Raw genomic sequence first — 23,906 nt, forward strand, 5'->3', positions numbered from 1 at the left:
AGTACACTGGTGGGCATATGAAGATACACATGGAAGAAAGAGAATGGATTTCCTCTGATTAAAAACCATACAAACACAAAACCTGGCCAATGCTTCTACAAAGGGAGTCTGGTTAGCTCACTCAGTCTGGTTAAAAAAAAATTAAATGACTTTTTAATCTGTTTTCTCTTAGACTGTAGGCCTACATTTGAACTTCTGTTTTCAAAGGACACACTTCTGTCATCAATAAGAATCATTGTCCAGTAAATTAGACTTGTAAAAAATAAACGATTTTGAATGATAATTTTGGAGAAATTGTTCCCTTTTATGGCTATCAAACTGTTAATTTGTCAGGACTCTAGGGGACAGAGGGAGTTTCTCTCCTAACAAATACCTGTAGAGGATCTCTTTCACAGCCAAATTTCCTTATGGCTCTGTCAGAATACTTTTTTAAATACATGCTTCTTTGAGTCCTTCCTAGAAGTTGTGACTGATAATACATGACTGGATTGGTGAAGAGTGTTAGGACCCTTGCTTTCATCTGTCCAAATTAGTGATTCATTCAAGAAGGTAGAGGTGCATTTTTAAAAACTCTGACTATGGCCCAGCCAGCCACTTTAACCCATGCCTAACCTAACACCTGGAGCCACATGGTAATTAAAAAACATCACATATAATACAGAATGGAGGTTGAAATACATTATATAGGCTAGATGTTTTCTACAATGTTCTTCATTATATTGCTATTTCCAGCACCATTTACAGTTGGTCACACAGTACAATATAAAGAATACAGGTCTGTGACGTTCCTAAACGCGTTGCCGTTTAATCACCAGCAGGTGTCGTTCCAGACAGTACTTTGCACTTGTTAACTTCTGCTTACAGACGTATCATCACAGACATGGCGGCTAGCTCACCGCGGAATCCCCCTCCGCTCCCTGGAGCAGAGAACCAAGACCCACTTTCCGAAATGGCAGATGAAGACAGTGACGAAGGGGAGGATATATTCGTTGGCAATGTAAGAACTAGACATATCAGATGATACCAGCCACAGCTTGTCCTGACTGAAGCCGGATCTGTACACCATTCCATAGCATGCTAATGTTAGTTTGCTAGCTAAGCTAGTAGCCCTGTACACTACAGAACGGAGTTTAGCCAGCTAACTAGGCTAACATTAGCTAGCTACCTGTCAAGCACAACTCTTCAAGTCTCCATTCTGGTACAATCCATTAGATAGCTTACTGACGTTAACTCCTTTTGTTTTTTGAATGCAGTCTGCACTCACTCAAACCATTGCTAATTTATTTAGCGCTGCACTTCAGCCTAGATATCTACCTGTGTGAAGCTAGTCACAAAAATAATTAACAATAATAGTGGAATTTTCGGTTCGCTTTCAAAATAAAAGTGATACAAATAGTGGAAACGTGCTAAATGTGGACTAGCTAGATAATGCTAAACAATGTAGGAATGTTCTTATACATTCAACAAAAGACAATAATCAGTTGACATCGCACTGTGGATGTATTAGACTAGAATTGCATTGGGGGCATACTTATATTTCATTCTACAGCCTTGCCTAAACATCACTGTTACCATGGTTATTCCAATGATAATGCGTCTGAAAGAAGTCGCTGTAAAAAAAATATGCAAACTAAAATGTTGAATAAAATGATATGAGGTTACTTTACCGCTTGTCCGTGCAGAACCTACCGGCGCAGCAAAAAGTCAAGTAAACAATTATTTACTGTGGACATTTGATCTCCACAACTTTTTCCAGCACCTGTAAATTCTGTCACTTGTATTTTCCATCTCCTTAGCATTTCACGTGATGCACAATATGTAAACAATAGCCGAATGTAATCGAACGTTGTCGACTAAAGCACGTTCCGTCCCAATCAGCTCCGACAACGTCCGTCTATGCTTCGGTTAAGCTCGGCGATTGTTGATATATTGTCCAAGTCATGCGAATTGCGTCAGTATTGGAAATAAAATCCAGAAATACAAACCGATATACAGACCAGCGTACTGAATGTCGGGTTAATAACACTACTCTGTGGATCGTCTGTCTCAGATTACCTCCTATATAAGGAGAAAATCAGGTAAAGTATGTTTAAATTAAATTTATTCAACGTTCTGACTTGTCTTATGACTGTTCACAAAAAGTGAGCCTACATGTTAGAGATGAGAGTGGAGTCTGACACGCTCGCATTCGTAGAGGCTATGTACAGCCTAACCTATGGATGTTGCACCCATGAAATGGAGTATCAGCCTACTCAGTGACATTCACAGAACGCTAATATGTGTGTAAACGCTACACAGTTGTATTCTGTGAATGTCACTGAGTAGGCTGATACCCCATTTCATGGGTGCAACATCCTTAGGTTAGGCTGTACAGTGCATATAAGTATGCCACAAATGCAATTCTAAAGTCTAATACATCCACAGTGCGATTTCAACTGATTTGTATTGCTTTGGGTCAAATTAATTATTATTATAATGTTATTGTCTTGAATCTGTATAACATCCGACCTTGTTTAGCATTAACTAGTCCAAATATGGCAGTATTCCACTATTTGTATTCGTTTGAATCTTTTAATGGAGCACTTTTATTTTATTCCACTATTGTTGCTAATCCTTAGTGTCGCTAGCTTCACACAGGTGTAGCTAGCCAAGGTGGCAAATACTCAAATCAAAGTTTATTTGTCACGTGCTCCGAATACAACAGGTCTAGACCTTACAGTGAAATGCTTACTTACAGGCTCTAACCAATAGTGCAAAAAAGGTATTAGGTGAATAATAGGTAAGTAAAAGAAATAAAACAACAGTAAAAAGACAGGCTATATACAGTAGCGAGGCTATACAAGTAGCGAGGCTACATACAGACACCGGTTAGTCAGGCTGATTGAGGTAGTATGTACATGTAGATATGGTTAAAGTGACTATGCATATATGATGAACAGAGAGTAGCAGTAGCATAAAAGGGGTTGGTGGGTGGCGGGACACAATGCAGATAGCCCGGTTAGCAAATGTGCAATTACTATCAAAAAAGGGTTTGATAGTAATGGACATGTGGCTATGTAGGCCCATGTATTCTGGTACAGCAATGTAATACATAACTAAAGGGACAATTCCCTATTTTCAAACCCTAAATTCATCATCTCCAACACCACCCCCATCATCAACATGTGAACATGGTGGGTTTATATGTTTTTGAGTCAAAAAACACACTTATCTTCCTTCTATCTCTTTTACTTCAAAACACAAATGCACCATTTTCATTTGTTGATGTCGGAGATGAATATGAAGTTACGTTTTTTAAATAATTGCCTTTGTCACAATCAACTGACCTGGCCCCTTTTCACTGATAACCCAAGTCCACCCCACACAAATATTGTGGTTTGGGCTTCTCCTTGTATGTGAAAGGTTTAAACGCCGGCACTAAAAAAGTGACCTGTTTAAGTACCCTCAATTCTAACTGCTGTACTCTTTATTGATATTTTTGTATTACCCTTCAGAGCAACCCTGTTGCAGAGTCCTTTCAGCCTGACACAGCCAATGGTGAAGAACCAGCTGACCTCTTCAGTGAAGAAGAAACCAGCACCGCTGTCAACAGTTCCATCACAACCTTTAAGTCCAACGGTGTCCATTCAGACAATGAGAATGATCTATTTGCAGGTATGTTATCATTTTTACCTTTTTATTATTACCCCTACTAGACTGAAGAGCAGAATTGGTTCATCTCCCTGTGACGTCCTTGCTTATGTTGTATGTTGCCCCCCGTCCCCTCAGAGGTCTCGGTGGAGCTGTCCATGGAGAACCCCAGCACCACCACCAAGACCTCTGGAGCTGAATTCACCCCGTCACTTACACTATCAGCAACACAACCCAGGTCTATGGAGCAGGTAGGCTACAACAGGACATCAGCAACACAACCCAGGTCTATGGAGCAGGTAGGCTACAACAGGACATCAGCAACACAACCCAGGTCTATGGAGCAGGTAGGCTACAACAGGACATCAGCAACACAACCCAGGTCTGATGGAGCAGGTAGGCTACAACAGGACATCAGCAACACAACCCAGGTCTATGGAGCAGGTAGGCTACAACAGGACATCAGCAACACAACCCAGGTCTATGGAGCAGGTAGGCTACAACAGGACATGCCCAACAAATTCCACCACAGTTGAGTTGAATGTAATATGTTGTCTGCTGCTTGTTGCTTTGGAGGGCCATTATGCCATACCATAATTATTATCAGCCCTCAAAAGACAGATATAGGGGATAGGGAACACTGCTGACCTTATGAGACTAGCAAAACCCCAAACGTTTTCATCATCGTTTCTCTATGCAGCATTAGCAAAAGAGAGAGAATAATTACAGTAAATGTAAGTGCAATTTCCCGAAGTCTTGTTGTTCACCAGCTCATTTCCACCAATTCAGTTGGAAGAGGAAAAGGATGAGGACAGCTTTGACATGGACGTTGCTGTCACCAATCCAGAGAAAATTGGTAAGGAATATTTTTTTCTCACTATCTTTGAACTAATGTTTAGCAACCATTTAGAAGCATTTGAAGTGTGTATTGTGGTTGAATCAATGAAGCTGTGATGTAATTATCTCATCTTCCTCTCAATTGAGTTGAGTTTTTAAAGTAGGAAGCCAAGATGGCGTCGCTGTGAGAGGGAGTGTTTTCTTGCTTGTCCAAGCAACTTTGAGGGTTAGGTGGTTACGAGTCTAATATTGGCTATCAATGTAGCAAGAAACTAACTATAGCTTTAGCTACACATGGCAAGTTGAGAGTTTTGTTTTTGTCAAGTTGAATGGGAAGAACACAACAAAGACAACAGAAGACGGAATATCAAAGCCTCACAGAAGACGGCAGGCATGCTAGCTAGCTACGATAAGAGTCAGAACAGCATGGATACACAAGATACCGCGAGCTCAAGACGGACCAGGACCAGATCCTTGAAACCTCTTTACCTCAGTTTAGTTTTTAAATGTTGTTCACTTTTGGTCCTGGAGGGTTGTAGCCAGGATATGCCTGTTTTTTTCTTATTTTACAGTTTGTCTGTCTTTTTCTTGTCTCGGATTTCATATTTGAAACTAAACTTTGTCTCAACCTCTGTAACCTGACAATTTGATCTTCCCTTTTAGGAGATGGCATGAACGCTTACATGGCCTACAAGGTGTCCACTCGGGTATGTAACGTCTGCAGCAGCAAAATCAGGACTTTTTAAACAACTAGTTTTGGTCATGTATATAGTAGTACTCCCAAACCATTTTTTCTATACTTTGCACTGTGACCATGAACAATTTGAAGGAATTACTCTGCTTGTGTTGAGTAGGCCTACTTCTGCCAGTGTCCTCTATGAAATCAGAACATGTGATTTTGTCTTGCGCAAACTGATACTAAGCCTCACTAATTCCACCCCCTAGACTACATTACCCATGTTCAGGAACAGGACATTCTCGGTGTGGAGGAGGTTCAGTGATTTCCTTGGGCTGTATGAGAAGCTGTCGGTGAAGCACTCGCTGAACGGCTGTATCATCCCTCCACCACCAGAGAAGAGCGTTGTGGGTAAGGAACTACATTTGTCAGTTCATGTCTGCCAGCCAGTTTCAAAAACAAAACCACCGGTTGCAGGCATAGTATGCAAACCCGGTAGATTTCACAGGTGCAGGGTACTGATCACAAGACATGAAAGACACTAGTAACACCATGTCTTGACTCTCTAGGGATGACCAAAGTGAAGGTGGGAAAGGAGGACTCTTCCTCGGCTGACTTTGTGGAGAGGAGGAGAGCGGCTCTGGAGAGGTAGAACCTGAAGCAGCACCTTTTACCATTATTGTACTCAGACTTTGCATGTACAGTACGGTGAAGTATCATGTTCAGATTGTGTTTTATATTAGCCTGTTGATATTTGTCATATTCCTTTGCTTTTGTTAAGAATGTATTGCTGTATCTTCATTGCTATGGCAGGCATTGCATTGTTTCCTCCCTGTAGTCTAGCCCGTTGATATTTGTGGGATTTTCTAGGTACCTGCAGAGAGTAGTGTGTCACCCGTCCCTGTTACAAGACCCTGATGTCAGAGAGTTCCTGGAAAGAGACGAGGTAGGTGCTCTTCAGTCATTAGCTGTCAATACTGTCACAGACTACTGGAATCATGCATTCATTTGTTCACTGCGTGCGTGTGTCTGCGTGTGTCTGCGTGCGTGCTTGTGTCTGCGTGCGTGCTTGTGTCTGCGTGCGTGTGTGTCTGCGTGCGTGTGTGTGTCTGTGTCAGCTGCCTAGGGCGGTGGGTACACACACACTGAGTGGAGCTGGCTTCCTGAAGATGATCAACAGAGCATCTGATGCTGTCAGTAAGCTGACCATCAAGATCAGCTACTCGGACGCTGTAAGACAATCACTGTTCTGGTTGATTTACTCAAATGCCAAACATGAAATCATAGCAGTAAAGTCAGTTATCTAAATTAATGTTGGAGCTTTTGCATTTTTTTTTTCTTCTGTAAAAATATAAGCTTTTTCTTTACTGTCTGCTAAACGGGATGCGTATGCCTCTGTAAAGCTTTGGGTCGATAAGTCCCCTTTGTCATTCAAATTAGTTTAATTGATGTAGATTGGTTGCCTGATTGTACCTCCCACGTTGCTTTGTGTTCCAGTGGTTTGACAACAAACTGCAGGAGGTGGAGAGCGAGGATCTGCAGCTGAGGAAACTCCATGCGGTGGTGGACTCCCTGGTCAACCACAGAAAGGGTGAGATTCACAGAAAAAAGAGAGATGTCTGCTTTAAAACCCTTTTGATAAGATTGGAGCTTTAAAGCAGATGTTCTTTTTTTATTTGTGAACCTGGTATATCTGTTGTTTCGTCAGAGCTCTGCGGAAACACAGCAGTGTTCGCCAAGAGCATGGCCATGCTGGGCAACTCGGAGGACAACACAGCTCTGTCCCGGGCCCTCTCCCAACTGGCCGAGGTGGAGGACAAGATGGAGACGCTACACCAGGAGCAGGCGGCCAGCGACTTCTTCATCTTGGCCGAGCTGCTGGCCGACTACATCCGCCTACTTGGAGCCGTCAGGGTACGGAAACGTCATTCTACATCCGCCTACTAGGGGCCGTCAGGGTACGGAAACTTCATTCTACATCTGCCTACTAGGGGCCGTCAGGGTACGGAAACTTCATTCTATGGCCTGAATTTTAAATAGAACACTACGACTACATTGACTGGATGAGTAAATCCAAAATGTCAATGGAAGATTAGTGCAAACGTTGCTAGCTTTGGTGCTAAATTGGGTAGCTACTAGCTAGAATCTGTGTGCCCTCGATGTGAAATTGATGTGGTGCAGATTTTGGCCTGAACTCGTGCTGTGCATTCTCGTTATGTTGTCCTCAGGGCTGTTTTGAGCAGCGCATGAAAACGTGGCAGCGCTGGCAGGAGGCTCAGAGCACCCTGCAGAAGAAGAGGGAGGTTGAGGCAAAGCTTCTGTGGGCCAACAAGCCTGACAAACTACAACAGGCCAAAGAGGAGATTACTGAGGTACAAGAGCCAGCACTGTGGTAATGCATGCTTAAAGGGAGGTGGTATTGCTTTGACTTCTATTTCCACCTTAAACTTTCCTTATTCCCCTCATGTCTTTCACAGTGGGAGGGTAAAGTCACTCAGTATGAGAGGGATTTTGACAGGATCTCTGTAACCGTTCGCAAGGAATTCCTCAGGTTTGAGGTAAGGCTAGTTTTTTTTTTTTTTTGCATTCGAGCAACATCGAGCTACCGTATTCAGGATAGTTTTGCATGAGAAAATCTACATGACAGTTTTTTTTCTTCCCCTCCATCTAACAGAAAGAGAAGTCCAAGGACTTCAAAAGCCAGATAGTGAAATATCTGGAGTCTCTTCTACAGTCTCAACAGCGGGTAATCTGTACTCTTATTTTTTACTTAAAAAAAAAAAATCTCTCTTCAAATATGTGTTTTCATGTAATTGTTTGCTTGAAATGTTGGCCTTTATACTCCAGATATTGATGTGCTCTCTTTTCACTTTTCTCCCACTTGGATTTAGCTCGTAATGTTCTGGGAAGCATTCTTGCCTGAAGCAAAAGCGATAGCATGATGAAGCTTGAGGACGTTAGGAAGAGAACGACTGCCTTTTTGAACACTTTACCTCCTGACTATGTACCCAGAAGACAATGCAACAGAGGGGACAACTACTCTACAGCTCATCCATATTCTTTTAGCATTAGTGATTTATTTTCCAGCTTTTCAGTAATGCTCTACATCAGCACAATGTATTGATTCAACAGAGATGAATTTGACAGTATAGCTTTTCTATGTAAACATGTCAGTGGTGTAAGTGGGATATTTTTTTACTCTGTGTTCTTGGGCCACCCTTACTCAGATAGGAAGAGTTTGGCTTTCCAATCCTAAAGTGTTCACATTTTGAGGTACTTCCCTAGAGTAGTAGTGTTTGTTTACAGTGGAGGGCAGTTCATAACTGTTTACAAAAGCTCATGAAATAACTTTTGGATCCACAAACGCATAGGGGATTGTAGTAAATTGTGTGTGTCCTGTGAAATATCACTTTGACTAGAGAGCTCATTCAAACTGAAAGACGGACTAATACCAACGGTCCTCAATTTGTGCATTTCCAGACCTACAGTGAAGGGACAAAATAATGGAAGCACGGAGTGTATGTTTATGGTGACCCATCAGATGAGTGTGCCTGCCTGTGTCTTTGTGTGTGTTCACCATTGTTTGATCATCTGTTTCCTCAAATAATTATGATCAACAACAGTCTTTCTGAACTGACCATCAGTATATTTTTACATCTGTGTTCAAACATGTAGCCTCATTGAATTCAATGTGATTGTGAAATGTGTCATGTTCAGTGGTTGAAAAAGTACTAAATGTTCATACTTGAGTAAAAGTACAAAGTTAAAGTCAATGCTATACATAAAATTCCTTATATTAAGCAAACCAGACGGCACGATTTTCTTGTTTTTTATTTATTTACAGACAGACTGCGGCACACTCCAACACTCAGACATAATTTACAAAAGCAGTATTTGTGCTTAATGAGTCCGCCAGATCAGAGGCAGTAGGGCTGACAATGCGTTATATAGATAGGTGTGTGAATTGGACCATAATTCTATCCTGCCTCAGCATTCAAAATGTAATGAGTTCTTTTGGTTGTCGGGGTTGATGTATGGGAGTAGTACATATCTTTAGGAATGTTGTGGAGTAAAAGTAGTCAAATATAAATAGTAATGTACACATACCCAAGTATTTTTTTCTTAAGTACTTTAAACCACTGGTTATGTTTCCTCACAATTTTGATAAACTAGCAACAGTGCTTGACTTGGACTGAAATAGGTGTCAGTACTCATTTTGGGTGCTGGTACTGTTAAGGTGCAGGAACTCCATAATACTTTTGAACTAAATATTCTATATAAGGTGCAGGAACTTGAGCAGTAGAAAATTAGGTACCGGTATTCAGTTCCGGTTGGGGTTATACCCAAATCCAGCACTGACTAGCAGTGTGTAATGATGATGAAAGCATAGTGATAACAAGTGTTGGCTCCGTTAGTTTTCTTACCCAACATTTATATGAGTGTCTGTTCTTTTTCCTCAAGATGTGCTTTATTTTTTGTAACCACTCGCATTTAGATAAGATATTCCTGAAAATTCTATAGAAGGGAGTAATAAAGATGATTGATTGAACTTCGTTTAATGTTTGAGGCAGTTTTTTTGTCCATAAAATGTTAGCAGTATCCAAAAATGTAGGACAGGGAATATCATATGGAGGTTATTTGGTGCATGGTCTCAAACATATTCCATCCACATAATATACATTTTAAATAATTGAGCTTGTATCATTGCATTGTTAAAACCATTGAGTTACATAATTTGAAGTCATATACTCAAATAATTAATCACCATTATTTAAAAACATTTTTTTTAACTTGGGTCCCCCCCAAAAATGTATCGAGCCCTGTGCAACCTGGAAGTGTTGACGCAAGCGGGTGTGTCGTTCATAGCTCAATGGTGCGATTGCCTGTACTTCCGGAGAACGTAAACCTTTCACGAACAGCGAGATAGCAAGAAGAAGAAAAAGAATGAAAGGGTTGCTAGTCTGTCTCTATTGACTGATAATTATACAATATTTATATTTGATAGAATTAAATACATTCGAACACTTAGGTGAATCGCAAGAGGCGTCCGAATCAACAGCAGGAGTACCACAGCTAAAGTAAGTCGGTGGTTGTTTGCATGATGATAGCTAGCCTCGTTGCTAATGACGATAACTACTAGCTAACGTTAGCTATTTTCCATTTCCTCGTTCCACCTAATTTGGGTTAACCGAAATTACGTTCCCCCTGAAATAAATGTAGTTCCATGTCAATGAGGCTGCTATAGCTAAATATCAATTAAATAAATGGCGCTATTAGTTGGCCTGCTAGGTAGCTAACGTATCCAAGCAAGTAACGTTATTGCTTTTTCATCCAATTCAATTTGTTTTGTATAACCTAACGTTAGCTAACTAGCTGTTGGCTGGATATATGAAAGTTGTGGTTGGATACAATTGCCCAATTTAACATTATGGGGTGTTTGCTATTGACAAAACAAACGCTAACTATCTAGCTAGCTAACGTTATGGACATTCCCATCATTGGCTCAGTGTGTGAAAGCTAAGTAACTAACAGTTAGCTAGATAAGGTCAATTTACACATCTACTGTAGGTGGTTAGCTAATCGATATGTCCACATTGTCAGGAAGTATCTTTTGTCTGTGGAAGAAGGCTATAATAACAAACGTCGCTGCTGGCATCGTTTTTTAGCTTGTGGAAAAGCATCTCCGCAGTTAACGTTAAATCAGTATTGTCCCTGTTAGCTAGGTAACGTTATGTCTTGTTATTAAATTGTGTAGGCCTAGATATTGCCATTATTTTTTTGGCGAAAAAGATTAGACCTACAGTAGAATGATAACTCATTTGATGTTAATCTGGCTATCTGAGACAAAATATATTGACATGTGTTTATAATATAAATTACGTTATTTACAGTATATATGGACATACAGTACCAGTCAAATTTGGACACACCTACTCATTCAATGGTTTTTATTTTTTCTATTTTCTACATAGTATAATAATAGTGAAGACGTCACAACTATGAAGTAACACAGATGGAATCAAGTAGTAACCAAAAAGTGTTAAACAAATCAAAATATATTTGAGTTTCTTCAAAGTAGCCACCCTTTGCCTTGATGACAGCTTCAAATTTGATTTGTCACAAGCGCCGAATACGACAGACCTTACAGCGAAATGCTTACTTACAAGCCCTTAACTAACAATGCAGTTAAGAAAAATAATGAAGTTAAAAAAATAGATAACAAATAGTTTAAGAGCAGCAGTAAAATAACAGTAGTGAGCCTGTATACAGGGGGTACCGGTACAGAGTCAATGTGCGGGGGCACCGATTAGTTGAGGTAATATGTACATGTAGGTAGAGCTATTAAAGTGAGTATGCATAGATAGTTGGCCTCCCAAGTGGCGCAGTGGTCTAAGGCACTGCATCGCAGTTGCTAGCTGTGCCACTAGAGATCCTGGGTCGAGTCCAGGTTCTGTCGCAGCCTGCCGCAACTGGGAGACCCATGGGACGGGGACCTAGACTTGACCTTTTGGACCTACACTTGGCGCTCCGATACCGCTTGCCGCGCGGTAGCAGAGAGAATGGTCTATGACTAGGGTGGCTGGAGTCTTTGACACTTTTTTGGGGCCTTCCTCTCACACCGCTTGGTATAGAGGTACTGGATGGCAAGAAGCTTGGCCCGTGATGTACTGGGCCGTACGCACTACCCGCTGTAGTGCCTTGCGGTCGGAGGCCGAGGAGTTGCCATACCAGTCAGGATGTGAGGATCTGAGGACCCTTGCCAAATCTTTTCAGGCTCCTGAGGGGGAATAGGCGTTTGTCATGCCCTCTTCACGACTGTCTTGGTGTGTTTGGACCATGGTAATTTGTTGGTGATGTGGACACCAAGGATCTTGAAGCTCTCAATCTGCTCTACTACAGCCCTGCTGATGAGAGTGGTGGAATGCTCGGCCCTCCTTTTCCTGTTGTCCACAATCATCTCCTTTGTCTTGATCATGTTGAGGGAGAGGTTGTTGTCCTGGCACCACACAGCCAGGTCTCTGACCTCCTCCCTATAGGCTGTCTCATTGTTGTCGGTGATCAGGACTACCACTGTTGTCGTCGGCAAACTTAATGATGGTGGAGTCGTGCCTGGCCATGCAGTCATGGGTGAAGAGGAGGGGACTGAGCACGCACCCCTGAGGGGCCCCCATTTTGAGGATCAGCGTGGTAGATGTGTTGTTACCTACCCATTCCACCTGGGGGTGGCCCGTCAGGAAGTCCAGGGTCCTTAGCTTCGTGATGAGCTTTGAGGGTACTATGGTGTTGAACGCTGAGCTGTAGTCAATTAATAGCATGTTCCTTTTGTCCAGGTGGGAAAGGGCAGTGTGGAGTGCAATAGATTGCATCATCTGTGAATATTTTGGCATTCTCTCAACCAGCTTCATGAGGTATCAAATTTATTGGTCACATACATGTGTTTAGCAGATTATTGCGGGTGTAGCAAAAATGCTTGTGCTTCTGGCTCTGACAGTGTAGTAATATCTAACAGGTAATATCTAAGTTACACAACATATACCCAATATACACATAAATCTAAGTAAGGAATGGATTAAGAATATATATACATATGTCAGTGGCATTGGACTAAGATACCGTAGACTAGTATAGAGTGCAGTTTATACATATGAGATGAGTAATGCTAGATACTTTAATAATGTTTCTGTGTCTAGTTATCCATTTCTAAAAGTGGTCAGTGTTTCCTGATCTATGTCTATAGGCAGCCGCCTCTGATGTGCTAGTGATGGCTGTTTAGCAGTCTGATGGCCTTGAGATAGAAGCTGTTTTTCAGTCTCGGTCCCAGCTTTGATGCACCTGTACTGACCTCGCCTTCTGGATGATAGCGGGGTGAACAGGCAGTGGCTCGGGTGGTTGATGTCCTTGATGATCTTTTTGTCCTACCTATGGCATTGGGTGCTGTAGGTGTCCAGGCAGGCAGGAAGTTTTTCCCCGGTAATGCGTTCGGCAGACCACACCACCCTCTGGATAGGTTTGCGGTTACGGTTGGTGCAGTTGCTGTACCAGGTGGTGGTACAGTCCGACAGGATGCTCTCAGTTGTGCACATCATTACTGGAATGCATTTCAATTAATAGGTGTGCCTTGTTAAAAGTTCATTTGTGGAATTTCTATCCTCCTTAATGCGTTTGAGCCAATCATTTGTGTTGTGACAAGGTAGGGGTCCTATACAGAAGATAGCCCTATTTGGCAAAAGACCAAGTCCATATTATGGCAAGAACAGGTCAAATAAGCATAGAGAAACGACAGTCCATCATTACTTTAAGAGATGAAGGTTAGTCAATCTCAAAAATTTCATGGACTTTTAAAGTTTCTTCAAGTGCAGTCACAAAAACCATCAAGCGCTATGATGAAACTGGCTCTCATGAGGACCGCCACAGGAAAGGAAGACCCAGAGTTACCTCTGCTGCAGAGGATACGTTCATTAGAGTTAACTACACCTCAGAAATTGCAGCCCAAATAAATGCTTCACAGAGTTCAAGTAACAGACACATCTCAATATCAACTGTTCAGAGGAGACTGCGTGAATCAGGCCTTCATGGTCGAATTGCTGCAAAGAAACCACTACTAAAGGACACATAAGAAGGAGAGACTTGCTTGGGCCAAGAAACACGAGCAATGGACATTAGACCGAGTCCAAATTTGAATTCTTTGGTCCAACCGCAATTTATTTGTGAGACGCAGAGTAGGTGAACGGATGATCTCTGCATGTGTGGTTCCCACCGTGAAGCATGGAGGAGAAGGTGTGATGTGGTGCCAGTGTCTCAGGCTAACCACAAGGCCTATAGGAGGCACCAGGCCCAAAAAGATGCCAGGGTTGTTCTCAACCCACTTTCTTTTATCCTTTTATGACAGAACTCCCCTCCACCAGATGTGTACGATTACTGGAAATGATTGTTAATTGTGTCAGAAACTGAATAAAAGACCACACTATGAATTGTGGGTTTAAGGATGCAACACATTCTTTCTGTTCCGTCCAGTGTTGTCACGATACCAGTACTACGAAACCAGATTTTCCTTGGTACAAAATAGATTAACTCGATGGTCCTTTAAAATCCTACTTTATGTAAAATATTGTGTTTTGTAGATGTGACTGAGTGACAACATAAGATGTGACTGAGTGACAACATTTTTCCCCCAAACATTAGAACTGTTAACCTCAAGAAATTAAGTCTGCTTCATGTTTTGTTGCCTTTGCTTCCTTACTTCCTAGTATCGCGATACTGGTATCGTGACAACTCTAATTAGGTCAGCCCGTGTCCCGGCAAGTTTTCTTTGAAGGCCTGCTTGGAAAAGTTGAGTTGGCCTGTGTTGTTGTGTGGGTAACTTTGAAAGGAAGTCAATAGGGCTGAGAAATGTCCTCAAGCTACAGTGCATGAGAGCAGACAGTGATCAGCTCGGGGGGGGTTCAGGCAATACGGAGGGATTCCCACTGTGGAGGGATTCCCACATTGCCAGCTAGCAGCTGGTTCTCCCACAGTGGGAATCCCTCCGTATTGCCTGAACCCCCCCCCCCCCCCCCCGAGCTGATCTTTCCACTAAAGGTTAATGACTCCTTTTTAGAGCAGGGGTGTCAAACTCATTCCATGGAGGACTGTGTCTGCTAGTTTTGTTATTTCCTTTTCATTTGGCCAAATAAGACCTAGACGACATGGTGAAGGGAGTTTTTAACCAATCAGGGACCCTAGTTGATCTATAAAGTACAAGGGAGGAGTGAACCCGCACATACTCAGCCCTGCAAATGAGTTTGAAACCTGTGACAAACTCATTGTAGAGGACAGTCGGAAGCTAACCCTGTCCACACAGTCGCCGCAGTGTTATTGTAGCTGTATAGGCTACCAGAGAGATAATGTGGCCTGTTCTCTGAGCTACCTCAACTGTATAGCCTACCAAAGAGTAGAGTAGTACTTCATTGATCCCTTGGGAAAAAAAATTAACACCACAGACGAGTATCAATACCACAGACCACACATAATGATTAACCGATATTAAGACAACTGCACCTCAGGACCATTAAAATATAGTCCTTTTTTTAAAGCTAATAAATGCTTTTGTCTATTCTTTTCTGGGGAAACAAGCAACAACATTCGTATCATGGATTTTATCATAAATCATCACATTCAAATCCTGATGGCTATGAGTAAGAATATACTATATTCTCCTATTACAGGATTTCCCACCGCCTGGTGTCTGAACAACACTTCTGATGGTGTCATGCACACACATGATTCCAAAAAAAACGACTTAGCAGGAAAGCCATCAATGTTATGTTTTTTTGGCATCGTGTGTGCATGACACCAACATAAGTGTATTTCAGATACCAGGATGTGGGAAATCCTGTGTTGAAGTTAATGGTTGTAATGCACAGATGGCTTAACATATGGCTACGGTCATATAGACTTAAAGTAAGGTAACCAACACTGTTATCTAACTTTTATTAGATGACAGTATTAATGCAAGTTAATGTTATACCCACCACAAGGTTAGCAGCATGTAGTAAATATCGACCCCCTAAAAACACACATGAAGGCCAATTTTCAATTTGATTATTGGACTGGAAAAAAGTAGCACACTCATTCATCTAAGGCAATAACACTAGTCATTTAGGTCTAATACAACCATGTATGCACACAAGAACCAGCATGACGGTTGTGCAGCCAGATAGATGGCAATGATTGCCCTGGCTTGAACTGGATAAGTTGTCACATCACCAACACCACTGCTGTCTTCGCTGTGCTCTCCCTGTTTTGTAGTCATGTACTGTTTTGGGGGTTTATGTAATGGGAAGGCTGTGGAGCTGCCCTTGGGAGAGACTGGCTGTCTTTGATGCTGAGATGGAATCTGAGAAACTGAACATGAGTCACCGGAGCGCGCACACACACTACTCCAGCTTCACCCATGCCGCCATGTCTCAGCAAATCATCTATGCTTTTCAGGATTCATTGTGTTGATATAAAACAAATACATTGAGCAGTTATCGATGTGAAAACATAATTTAGTTGATGTGCAAACATAATTTGGTTGAGGACGGCACTGGTGGCTCTTGGGAAAGGGAGCTAGCTTTGTAGGTCCATTAAATGTAGGCTGTTTTCACTACTTCTGTCTCCTGACTGATCAGTTTATGAAGTTGTTACACGCCACTGGTGTGCTATTGTAATTAATGAGCAATAAATCATTACTGACAATCAGGCTGTCTCAAGACAGTGTGATTGGGTATACAATGATTAGGCCTGCTAACACAGACTCTCATGGGCAAGACATTGTGTTGATGAAGTCCAGGCTGTGTGTAAAGTTGTGATTCTGTTTCCCTGCTGTGAGACAACTTTATGTAATGGTTTACATAATAATCTCACTACCCACATCCTTGAATACAGCCAGTGGGTGTAATCTAAGATGATTAAAATCACGACTTTCACTTTGTCTCCAGGGTCAAACCTCTTGTCTACATTTCATGTTGGTTAGTTTCTCTCTAGCAAGTCTTCGGTGGTAGCGCGAGACATACAACAATGTACTATTCTGTTCACCTTTCTATAGTAGACAATGATAAGAAATTGACTGTAGTTCATGTGCTCGACTTTGTCCTACTCAACATATTATTTGTCTCCTTAAGGCTGGAATCCTTGGTTAAAACAATGACAAAGTGTTACCCTGCCTCTGTTTTGGTAAAAAGCTTAGGGATGGGCTTAGAGAAATGTAAACACTCAAATTCATAGGCAGAGCTATATATGCAAGACCTGACCATCCATGATATCAAAATTATATTTTAATTTTGAGCCTATACAGTGTTAGTTTACAGTAAAATTAGAAGTTTATTTTGTGTTCTGAATGGGTATGAGAGTTGATCTAAACTCACACTGCATTTATATGTTTATAGTCATCAAATCAATGGGTAAAAATCATTAAGTTAAAAACATTGCTGTAGCAACTAAGGATTCCTAGCTTTAATAAGCATGGTCATAAGCAGTCCAGCATGCTCTGATTTGAAGTATGTCCCGTTCAGCCAGACAATTGATCTCAGTAGCTATATTTTCATTTTCTTTCTTTTTTTTTTTTTAACTGGGCAATTCAGTTAAGAACAAAATATGGAGCCCATATTGGCCAGGTGCCTCGTAGGACAGTCAGTCTAGATTAATTGATGGCCTGCTGGTGAAACCAAAGTGCTGAGTCAAAGATCACCTCTTTAAACCACCATGGTCCTCATTCACTCAATGACATTGTGCTGGGAGACTTCTCCTAACGTGTTTACTCCGTGCTTGCTCCCCAGGTCTCCTATCTCTTCCCTGGTCCGACCCCGATGTCAAGCACATCGGCCAGCCACCACAGTGAGTGGTAGAGGGGGGCGAAGGGGCAGCCAGCGGCCCTGTGCCAGTGACGGGGCTGTGGTGGGCACGGCCCGAGGCCTCTAACTGGATCCCTCGAAGCAGCAGCCGCCGCCCGGCGGTGCCCGCAGTGCCATGGACCATCCAAAAGAGGGTGAACGGCCGGCGAGGAGCAGCAAGGTGGCACAGGGGCGCAGCGGGCACTCCAGACCCTCCAGCTCCTCAGCCTCCTCCGGGGTTCTCATGGTGGGACCCAACTTCCGCGTGGGCAAGAAGATCGGGTGCGGCAACTTCGGAGAACTGAAGCTCGGTAAGAGGAGTTAATGTAATCTTTATAAAGGTAGGACTGTATTTCATATTGAACCACCCAAGAACACTCAGTTTACATGGGGTAACATGAACTGCTCTTTGTTGTGTTGATCATTTCATACGATGTGTTGGCCACTAGTGTTGTCATGATACCAACGTTTTACTTACAATACGGTACAAGACCAAGTATCACGATACTGAGTAGTATATTACCGTGGTACCGGTATACCGTGCATCACTATTGGCCATACGAGCCTCCCAGACCCAGCATCGCTTATGTTGTCCATAGTGCTTTTATTTTGGGCTCACGGGGATAGGCATATATTGATTGTGATTTATTCATGCCTGCTTCATAGTAATCACATAAATAATGCACAGGATTTCAGTGGCTTGGCCTATCATGGCCAGGAACATAAAAGCCATATTTCAGATGCTAAATTCATGACATTCTGACAATCCAATGACACGGAGGACTGATCAGGTTTATCGGCTTCAACGTGTGCTGTTATAACTGGTTATATTATAACCTCCCACAGCAACACAAGACCGACACAACAACTGTCTCTGAGACCCATCAGCACTAACATTGTGTCTGTGTACAGAATTCCATTGTAGTGGTACATGTGGCACTCTGCTATGCTGCTGTACCAATAATCAATGCATTTCTCTTAATTGAGTAGCTAGTACATGTGATGGCCATAGGCGGGGCCTGCTTGCTGAATGGAGCATACTGGGGTCACACCAATGATGTTTATAAAACCTGGTATTGGCCATTGAGAGGCTTTGAAACCACCGGTCGGCCATATTGGCGCTCCCCATTTAAGAGCAGTCCTCCATATGAATGACTGGAATTCTACATTATTTAAAAGAAAATTAAATTACATTACATTTATTTAACTCTTTTTTTGTTTTCGTCCATAACATTAGTTATCTAAAAATATATATACTATGGAAAATGTTCTTTTATTTTTGTGTTTAGCTCACATAATATAATTTGAAAGTTTGCATAAGGTTTCTGTTATATAATGTGGTTAAAACGAATGTAGACATTAATAAATGCATTTCTATAGCTTTCTAAATATTTTTTGCAGTTGTGAGGGAGAGCCAAGATGTCAGCACGGTGGCTTCAACACAGCGCCCACATTAGTCATCTAGTGTTGAGATACAGTTGAAGTCGGAAGTTTACATTACACTTAGGTTGGAGTCATTAAAACTAGTTTTTCAACCACTCCACAAATTTCTTGTTAACAAACTATAGTTTTGGCAAGTCGGTTAGGACATCTACTTTGTGCATGACAAAAGTAATTTTCCCAACAATTATTTACAGACAGATTATTTCACTGTATCACAATTCCAGTGGGTCAGAAGTTTACATACACAAAATTGGCTGTGCCTTTAAACAGCTTGGAAAATTCAAGAAAATTGTCATGGCTTTAGAAGCTTCTGATAGGCTAATTGACATCATTTGAGTCAATTGGAGGTGTACTTGTGGATGTATTTCAAGGCCTACCTTCCAACTCAGTGCCTCTTTGCTTGACATCATGGGAAAATCAAAAGAAATCAGCCAAGACCCCAGAAAATAAATTGTAGACCTCCCCAAGTCTGGTTCATCCTTGGGAGCAATTTCCAAACGCCTGAAGGTACCACATTCGTCTGTACAAACAATAGTACGCAAGTATAAACACCATGGGACCACGCAGCCATCATACCTACTCAGGAAGGAGACTCGTTCTGTCTCCTAGAGATGAACATACTTTGGTGCGGAAAGTGCAAATCAATCCCAGAACAACAGCAAAGGACCTTGTGAAGTATCTATATCCACAGTAAAACGAGTCCTATATCAACATAACCTTGATAGGCCGCTCAGCAAGGAAGAAGCCACTGCTCAAAAACCGCCATAAAAAATCCAGACTACGGTTTGGAACTACACATGGGGACAAAGATCATACTTTTTGGAGAAATGTCCTCTGGTCTGATGAAACAAAAATAGAACTGTTTGGCAATAATGACCATCGTTATGTTAGCTGGGAAAAGGGGGAGGCTTTCAAGCCGAAGAACACCATCCCAACCGTGAGGCACGGGGGTGGCAGCATCATGTTGTGGGGGTGCTTTGCTGCAGGAGGGACTGGTGCACTTCACAAAATAGATGGCATCATGAGGCAGGAAAATTATGTGGATATATTGAAGCAACATCTCAAGACATCCGTCAGGAAGTTAAAGCTTGGTCGCAAATGGTTCTTCCAAATTGACAATGACCCCAAGCATACTTCCAAAGTTGTGGCAAAATGGCTTAAAGACAACAAATTCCAGGTATTGGAGTGGCCATCACAAAGCCCTGACCTCAATCCTATAGAACATTTGTGGGCAGAACTGAAAAAGTGTGTGCGAGCAAGGTGACCTACAAACCTGACTCAGTTACACCAGTTCTGTCAGGAGTAATGGGCCAAAATTCACCCAACTTATTGTGGGAAGCTTGTGGAAGGCTACCAGAAATGTTTTACCCAAGTTAAACAATTTAAAGGCAATGGTACCAAATACTAATTTGAGTGTATGTAAACTTTTGACCCACTGAGAATGTGATGAAAGAAATAAAAGCTGAAATTAATCATTCTCTACTATTATTCTGACATTTCACATTCTTAAAATAAAGTGATCCTAACTGTCCTAAAACAGGGAATTTTTACTAGGATTAAATGTCAGGAATTGTGAAACTGAGTTTAAATGTATTTTGGCTAAGGTGTATGTAAACTTCTGACTTCAACTGTAAATCATTGGGTCACACACAAACCTCTGTCTAGACATAGATTGATGCATACACACTCCTTTCTTGAGGCTGGACTGAAGTGCCCCTGAGCAACACAGAGCTCACTTTTTCTAAAGCTTTTTTGTCCTGATCTGAAACTGCTTTTGGAGATGGTCGTTTGCTGTCTACTAGGCTAAACACCAAAACACTCTATTTAGGCAAGCCCTTCAGTAGGTTGAGTAATAACCAAAGGGCTCTTATCTGAATGCCACCTCTCTCTGCTTTGTTTCAGGTAAAAATCTCTACACCAACGAGTATGTAGCTATTAAACTGGTAAGTACTCTCCTGTAAAAAATAAACTGCACTGAACATAAATATTAACACAACGTGTTGGTTTCGTGAGCTGAAATAAAAGATCACGGAAATTTTCCATACACACAATAAGCTTATTTCTCAATTTGTTGGACATATTTGTTTACATCCCGTTTAGTGAGCATTTCTCCTTTGCCAAGATAATCCATCCACCTGACAGGTGTGGCATATCAAGAAGCTTCTTCACATGCAGCATCGTCTGAGACCAACCACCCGGACAGCTGATAAAACTGGGTTTGCACAACCGAATAATTTCTGCGCAAACTGTCAGAAACCGTCTCATGGAAGCTCATCTGCGTGCTCAGTTAGGGTCTTGACCTGGCTGTAGTTCGGCGTCGTAACCAACTTCGGTGGGCAAATGCTCAGCTACGATGAACACTGGCACGCTGGAGAGGTGTGCTCTTCACAGATAAATCCCAGTTTCGACTGTACAGGGCAGATGGCAGACAGCGTGTATAACAGTGCCCAATGGTAGCAGTGGGGTTATGGTATGGGCAGGCATAAGCTGCGAACACAGTTAGCGGTGACCCAAAGGCCTGATGTAGGCTACACGCATAATCTGTCACTCATCAATAATTGAGCAAAGGCCTAGTGAGGCATGCATGCGACCAGCCTCGCTTTTACACTCCCAGAGGACACGTCGCCTGAAAAACATCAGACTCTGCCTTTGAAGCAGAAGACTGTTTTTAAGTTGTTGACAGTCAACATGGTGAGCCCTGGCAGTAATTTCTCTGGAGGACAGGTCTAGAGGAGTTTGGGGGCTGTCGTATGAGGCACTTGACAGCAGCACTGCTCTGTATGCTTAGAATCGGGGCAGAATGAATGCATATCAATTGTAGGCTACTGAAGTCTTTGTTTACAAACTAAGATTTCTGAGGATTGATACTGAAAGGGAAATTAGACTTGTCCTTTTTTATGTGGACGTGACTAGGCCTAATTGTCAGCATACCATCATACCACCCTGCATCCCACTGCTGGCTTGCCTCTGAAGCTAAACAGGTTGCCCCTAGTATGTCCCTGGATGGGAGACCAGATGCTGTTGGAAGTGGTGTTGGAGGGCCCCCTGGTCTTAAGATCGAATCCCAATGCTCCAGGGCAGTGAAGGGGACATTGCCCTGCATAGGGTGCCGTCTTCCTGATGTGACATTAAACCGGTGTCCTGACTCTGTGATATTTAAAAATCCCATGGCACTGATTCCAGGTGTTAACCTCTGTGTCCTTGCTAAATTCCCAACCTGCCCCATTTCCATCATGGCCACCTAATCATCCACCTCATTCCTAATTGGCATTTATCATGCTTCACCGCTCCACAATGCTAGCTGATGTGTGGTGAGCGTTCTGGCACAAAATGGTTGTTTCCTCATTACTATGTAAAGCGCTTTTAATACCTCATTTGGTAGAATGGCACTATATAAATCCAATCCATTATTATTTAATCATGGTCGAAACCATAGATTTTGGGCTCCCGAGTGTCACAGCGGTACGCTCGCACCTCTAACGTGGTTAGCATGTAACGCAGAATTCTCTGTTTTTCACCCAATTTTATTTTATTATAAACACATATATTACTACATTTTTGTAAACTTATTGTAATTTCTGCTGTCATCAGACACATTTTGTGCTTCAGTTGCAATTCTCCTCTCGGTGAGAATTCACACGAACGGTCATTCTATCAGCAGACAGCGCTCTGACTGATGTGTAGCTACTTTTCTCAGGTACTTTTCTCAGTGTAGTCTACTTTTCTCTGGTAAAATGCAAGATTAACTTCAAGCAAAACATTAGGAAATGTAGCTGGCTGCATTCTTTCTATAATAAACATTAGACATTTGATGGCCATGCATTGTTTTTTGCACACACAAAAACTAGCTTATTCATTGTAAGCTCATTTACTTGTGTGGCTGCCAGCCAAATACCGTTGCACTTCTGTTGTCATCTGATGAAAATGAAGCTATTTTCTGCCAAATGTGTTGCATTTAATGTATTTTTGGTGAAGGAAAACTATAGTTGCACTCCCCGAACCACTTTATTTATATTGAAAGACAAAACACTTGACTTTCAATATAAAACGCAGGTGATTATATTATTTAAACAGATATTTTTAGAAAATGCAGATTTCTGAGCTCTTAGCAGGTATCTTTTACAGGGGTCACGTTAACATGTATTGAAGTTAATAGTCCTAATGCTCTTCATACATCACAAGCTAGGCTGGGATATGTGTGGCACGATGGTTGCCTGGCAGGACTGTTCTGGACAAGCAGATAAATAGTAGCTGGTGGAAATGCCAGCTTAGGTGTGCCTCTAAAAGCTGTGGCACGGGAAATGACTCATGCCATTCTAATAGCTCTCCAGACGGCTATAAATTGCTGTACTACCAAAAATTATGAACCTGGCAAAAGTCTCATTCCAATTTAAGTCAGCAATTTGAACCCAAATGCTGGGGGGGAAACTGCCAGTCAGTAAAAGTGTATTTCCCCCCCCCCCCATTGTTAATTGAAGTGCTTTGTTGTACCCTGTCGCGCAGGAACCAGTCAAGTCGAGGGCACCACAGTTACATTTGGAGTACCGGTTCTACAAAACATTAGGAAGTACAGGTAAGGTCACGCTCTGGATTATCTTCATTCCTGTTCCCTGGTGTTCTTGTGTTGCTGCATGACAATCACTCAACTGTTTTTGGTTGATTTAACAAAAAGATTACTGCATTTCCACAATAAGTGATTACTCCCTCTAGATGACAACGATAAGCTTTGACATTCATTTTGAGAATATTTCAGCTTCATTTCGTGCAAGGGACTTGTTTGACCTGTAAATTGGTTGGCCATCTCAAATATAAATGATTAAAATCCGTTGTGTTTGGTGTCATCAGCCGAGACTATGATCTTAACCTAGATGAAAGGTGCACACGCCTGCAATGGGAGTTTGGGCTTGTAGGACACATGAAGCACGAGACAATATTTGCAAGACAGGCACTAAGGGAAAGGGGGATAC

General features: G+C 42.0%; 2 protein-coding genes across 6 annotated transcripts in view; both read left to right on the forward strand.

Moving 5' to 3' along the window:
- The first annotated feature begins 795 nt into the window (after positions 1-795).
- Positions 796-9,697, forward strand: snx1b (sorting nexin 1b). 2 transcript variants are annotated; one of them, XM_071399871.1, is made up of 15 exons: positions 796-997; positions 3,495-3,654; positions 3,769-3,881; positions 4,420-4,486; positions 5,131-5,174; positions 5,413-5,554; positions 5,713-5,791; positions 6,014-6,089; positions 6,262-6,375; positions 6,641-6,734; positions 6,852-7,057; positions 7,372-7,515; positions 7,621-7,701; positions 7,818-7,889; positions 8,035-9,697. In XM_071399871.1, the coding sequence occupies exons 1-15, from the start codon at positions 881-883 to the stop codon at positions 8,083-8,085; spliced, it is 1,560 nt and encodes a 519-aa protein (XP_071255972.1). In that variant the 5' UTR covers positions 796-880; the 3' UTR covers positions 8,086-9,697. The 2 variants fall into 2 exon arrangements, with proteins under 2 accessions (XP_071255972.1, XP_071255973.1); XM_071399872.1 differs by lacking the exon at positions 796-997 and adding an exon at positions 1,945-2,078.
- Positions 9,698-9,960: 263 nt separating this feature from the next.
- Positions 9,961-23,906, forward strand: part of LOC139574998 (casein kinase I) — a 43,850-nt gene continuing 29,904 nt past the window's right edge. For all 4 annotated transcript variants that reach the window (XM_071399873.1, XM_071399874.1, XM_071399875.1 and 1 more), the window contains exons 1-4: positions 9,961-10,221; positions 17,443-17,807; positions 20,842-20,882; positions 23,443-23,512. In XM_071399873.1, coding sequence (XP_071255974.1) covers positions 17,633-17,807; positions 20,842-20,882; positions 23,443-23,512 — 286 coding nt within the window. In that variant the 5' untranslated portion in view covers positions 9,961-10,221; positions 17,443-17,632. The remainder of the gene's footprint in view (positions 10,222-17,442; positions 17,808-20,841; positions 20,883-23,442; positions 23,513-23,906) is intronic.

Source organism: Salvelinus alpinus, chromosome 5, assembly GCF_045679555.1.
Source record: "Salvelinus alpinus chromosome 5, SLU_Salpinus.1, whole genome shotgun sequence".
In the NCBI taxonomy this organism is placed as follows: Eukaryota; Metazoa; Chordata; class Actinopteri; order Salmoniformes; family Salmonidae; genus Salvelinus; species Salvelinus alpinus.

Bases quoted from the DNA above. Each gene is read 5' to 3' on its own strand.
- snx1b (XM_071399871.1), top strand. From the start codon at position 881: ATGGCGGCTAGCTCACCGCGGAATCCCCCTCCGCTCCCTGGAGCAGAG. The intron at 6,735-6,851 runs GTGAGATTCACA...TTGTTTCGTCAG, and splicing joins CCTGGTCAACCACAGAAAGG to AGCTCTGCGGAAACACAGCA. The intron at 7,516-7,620 runs GTACAAGAGCCA...TGTCTTTCACAG, and splicing joins CCAAAGAGGAGATTACTGAG to TGGGAGGGTAAAGTCACTCA.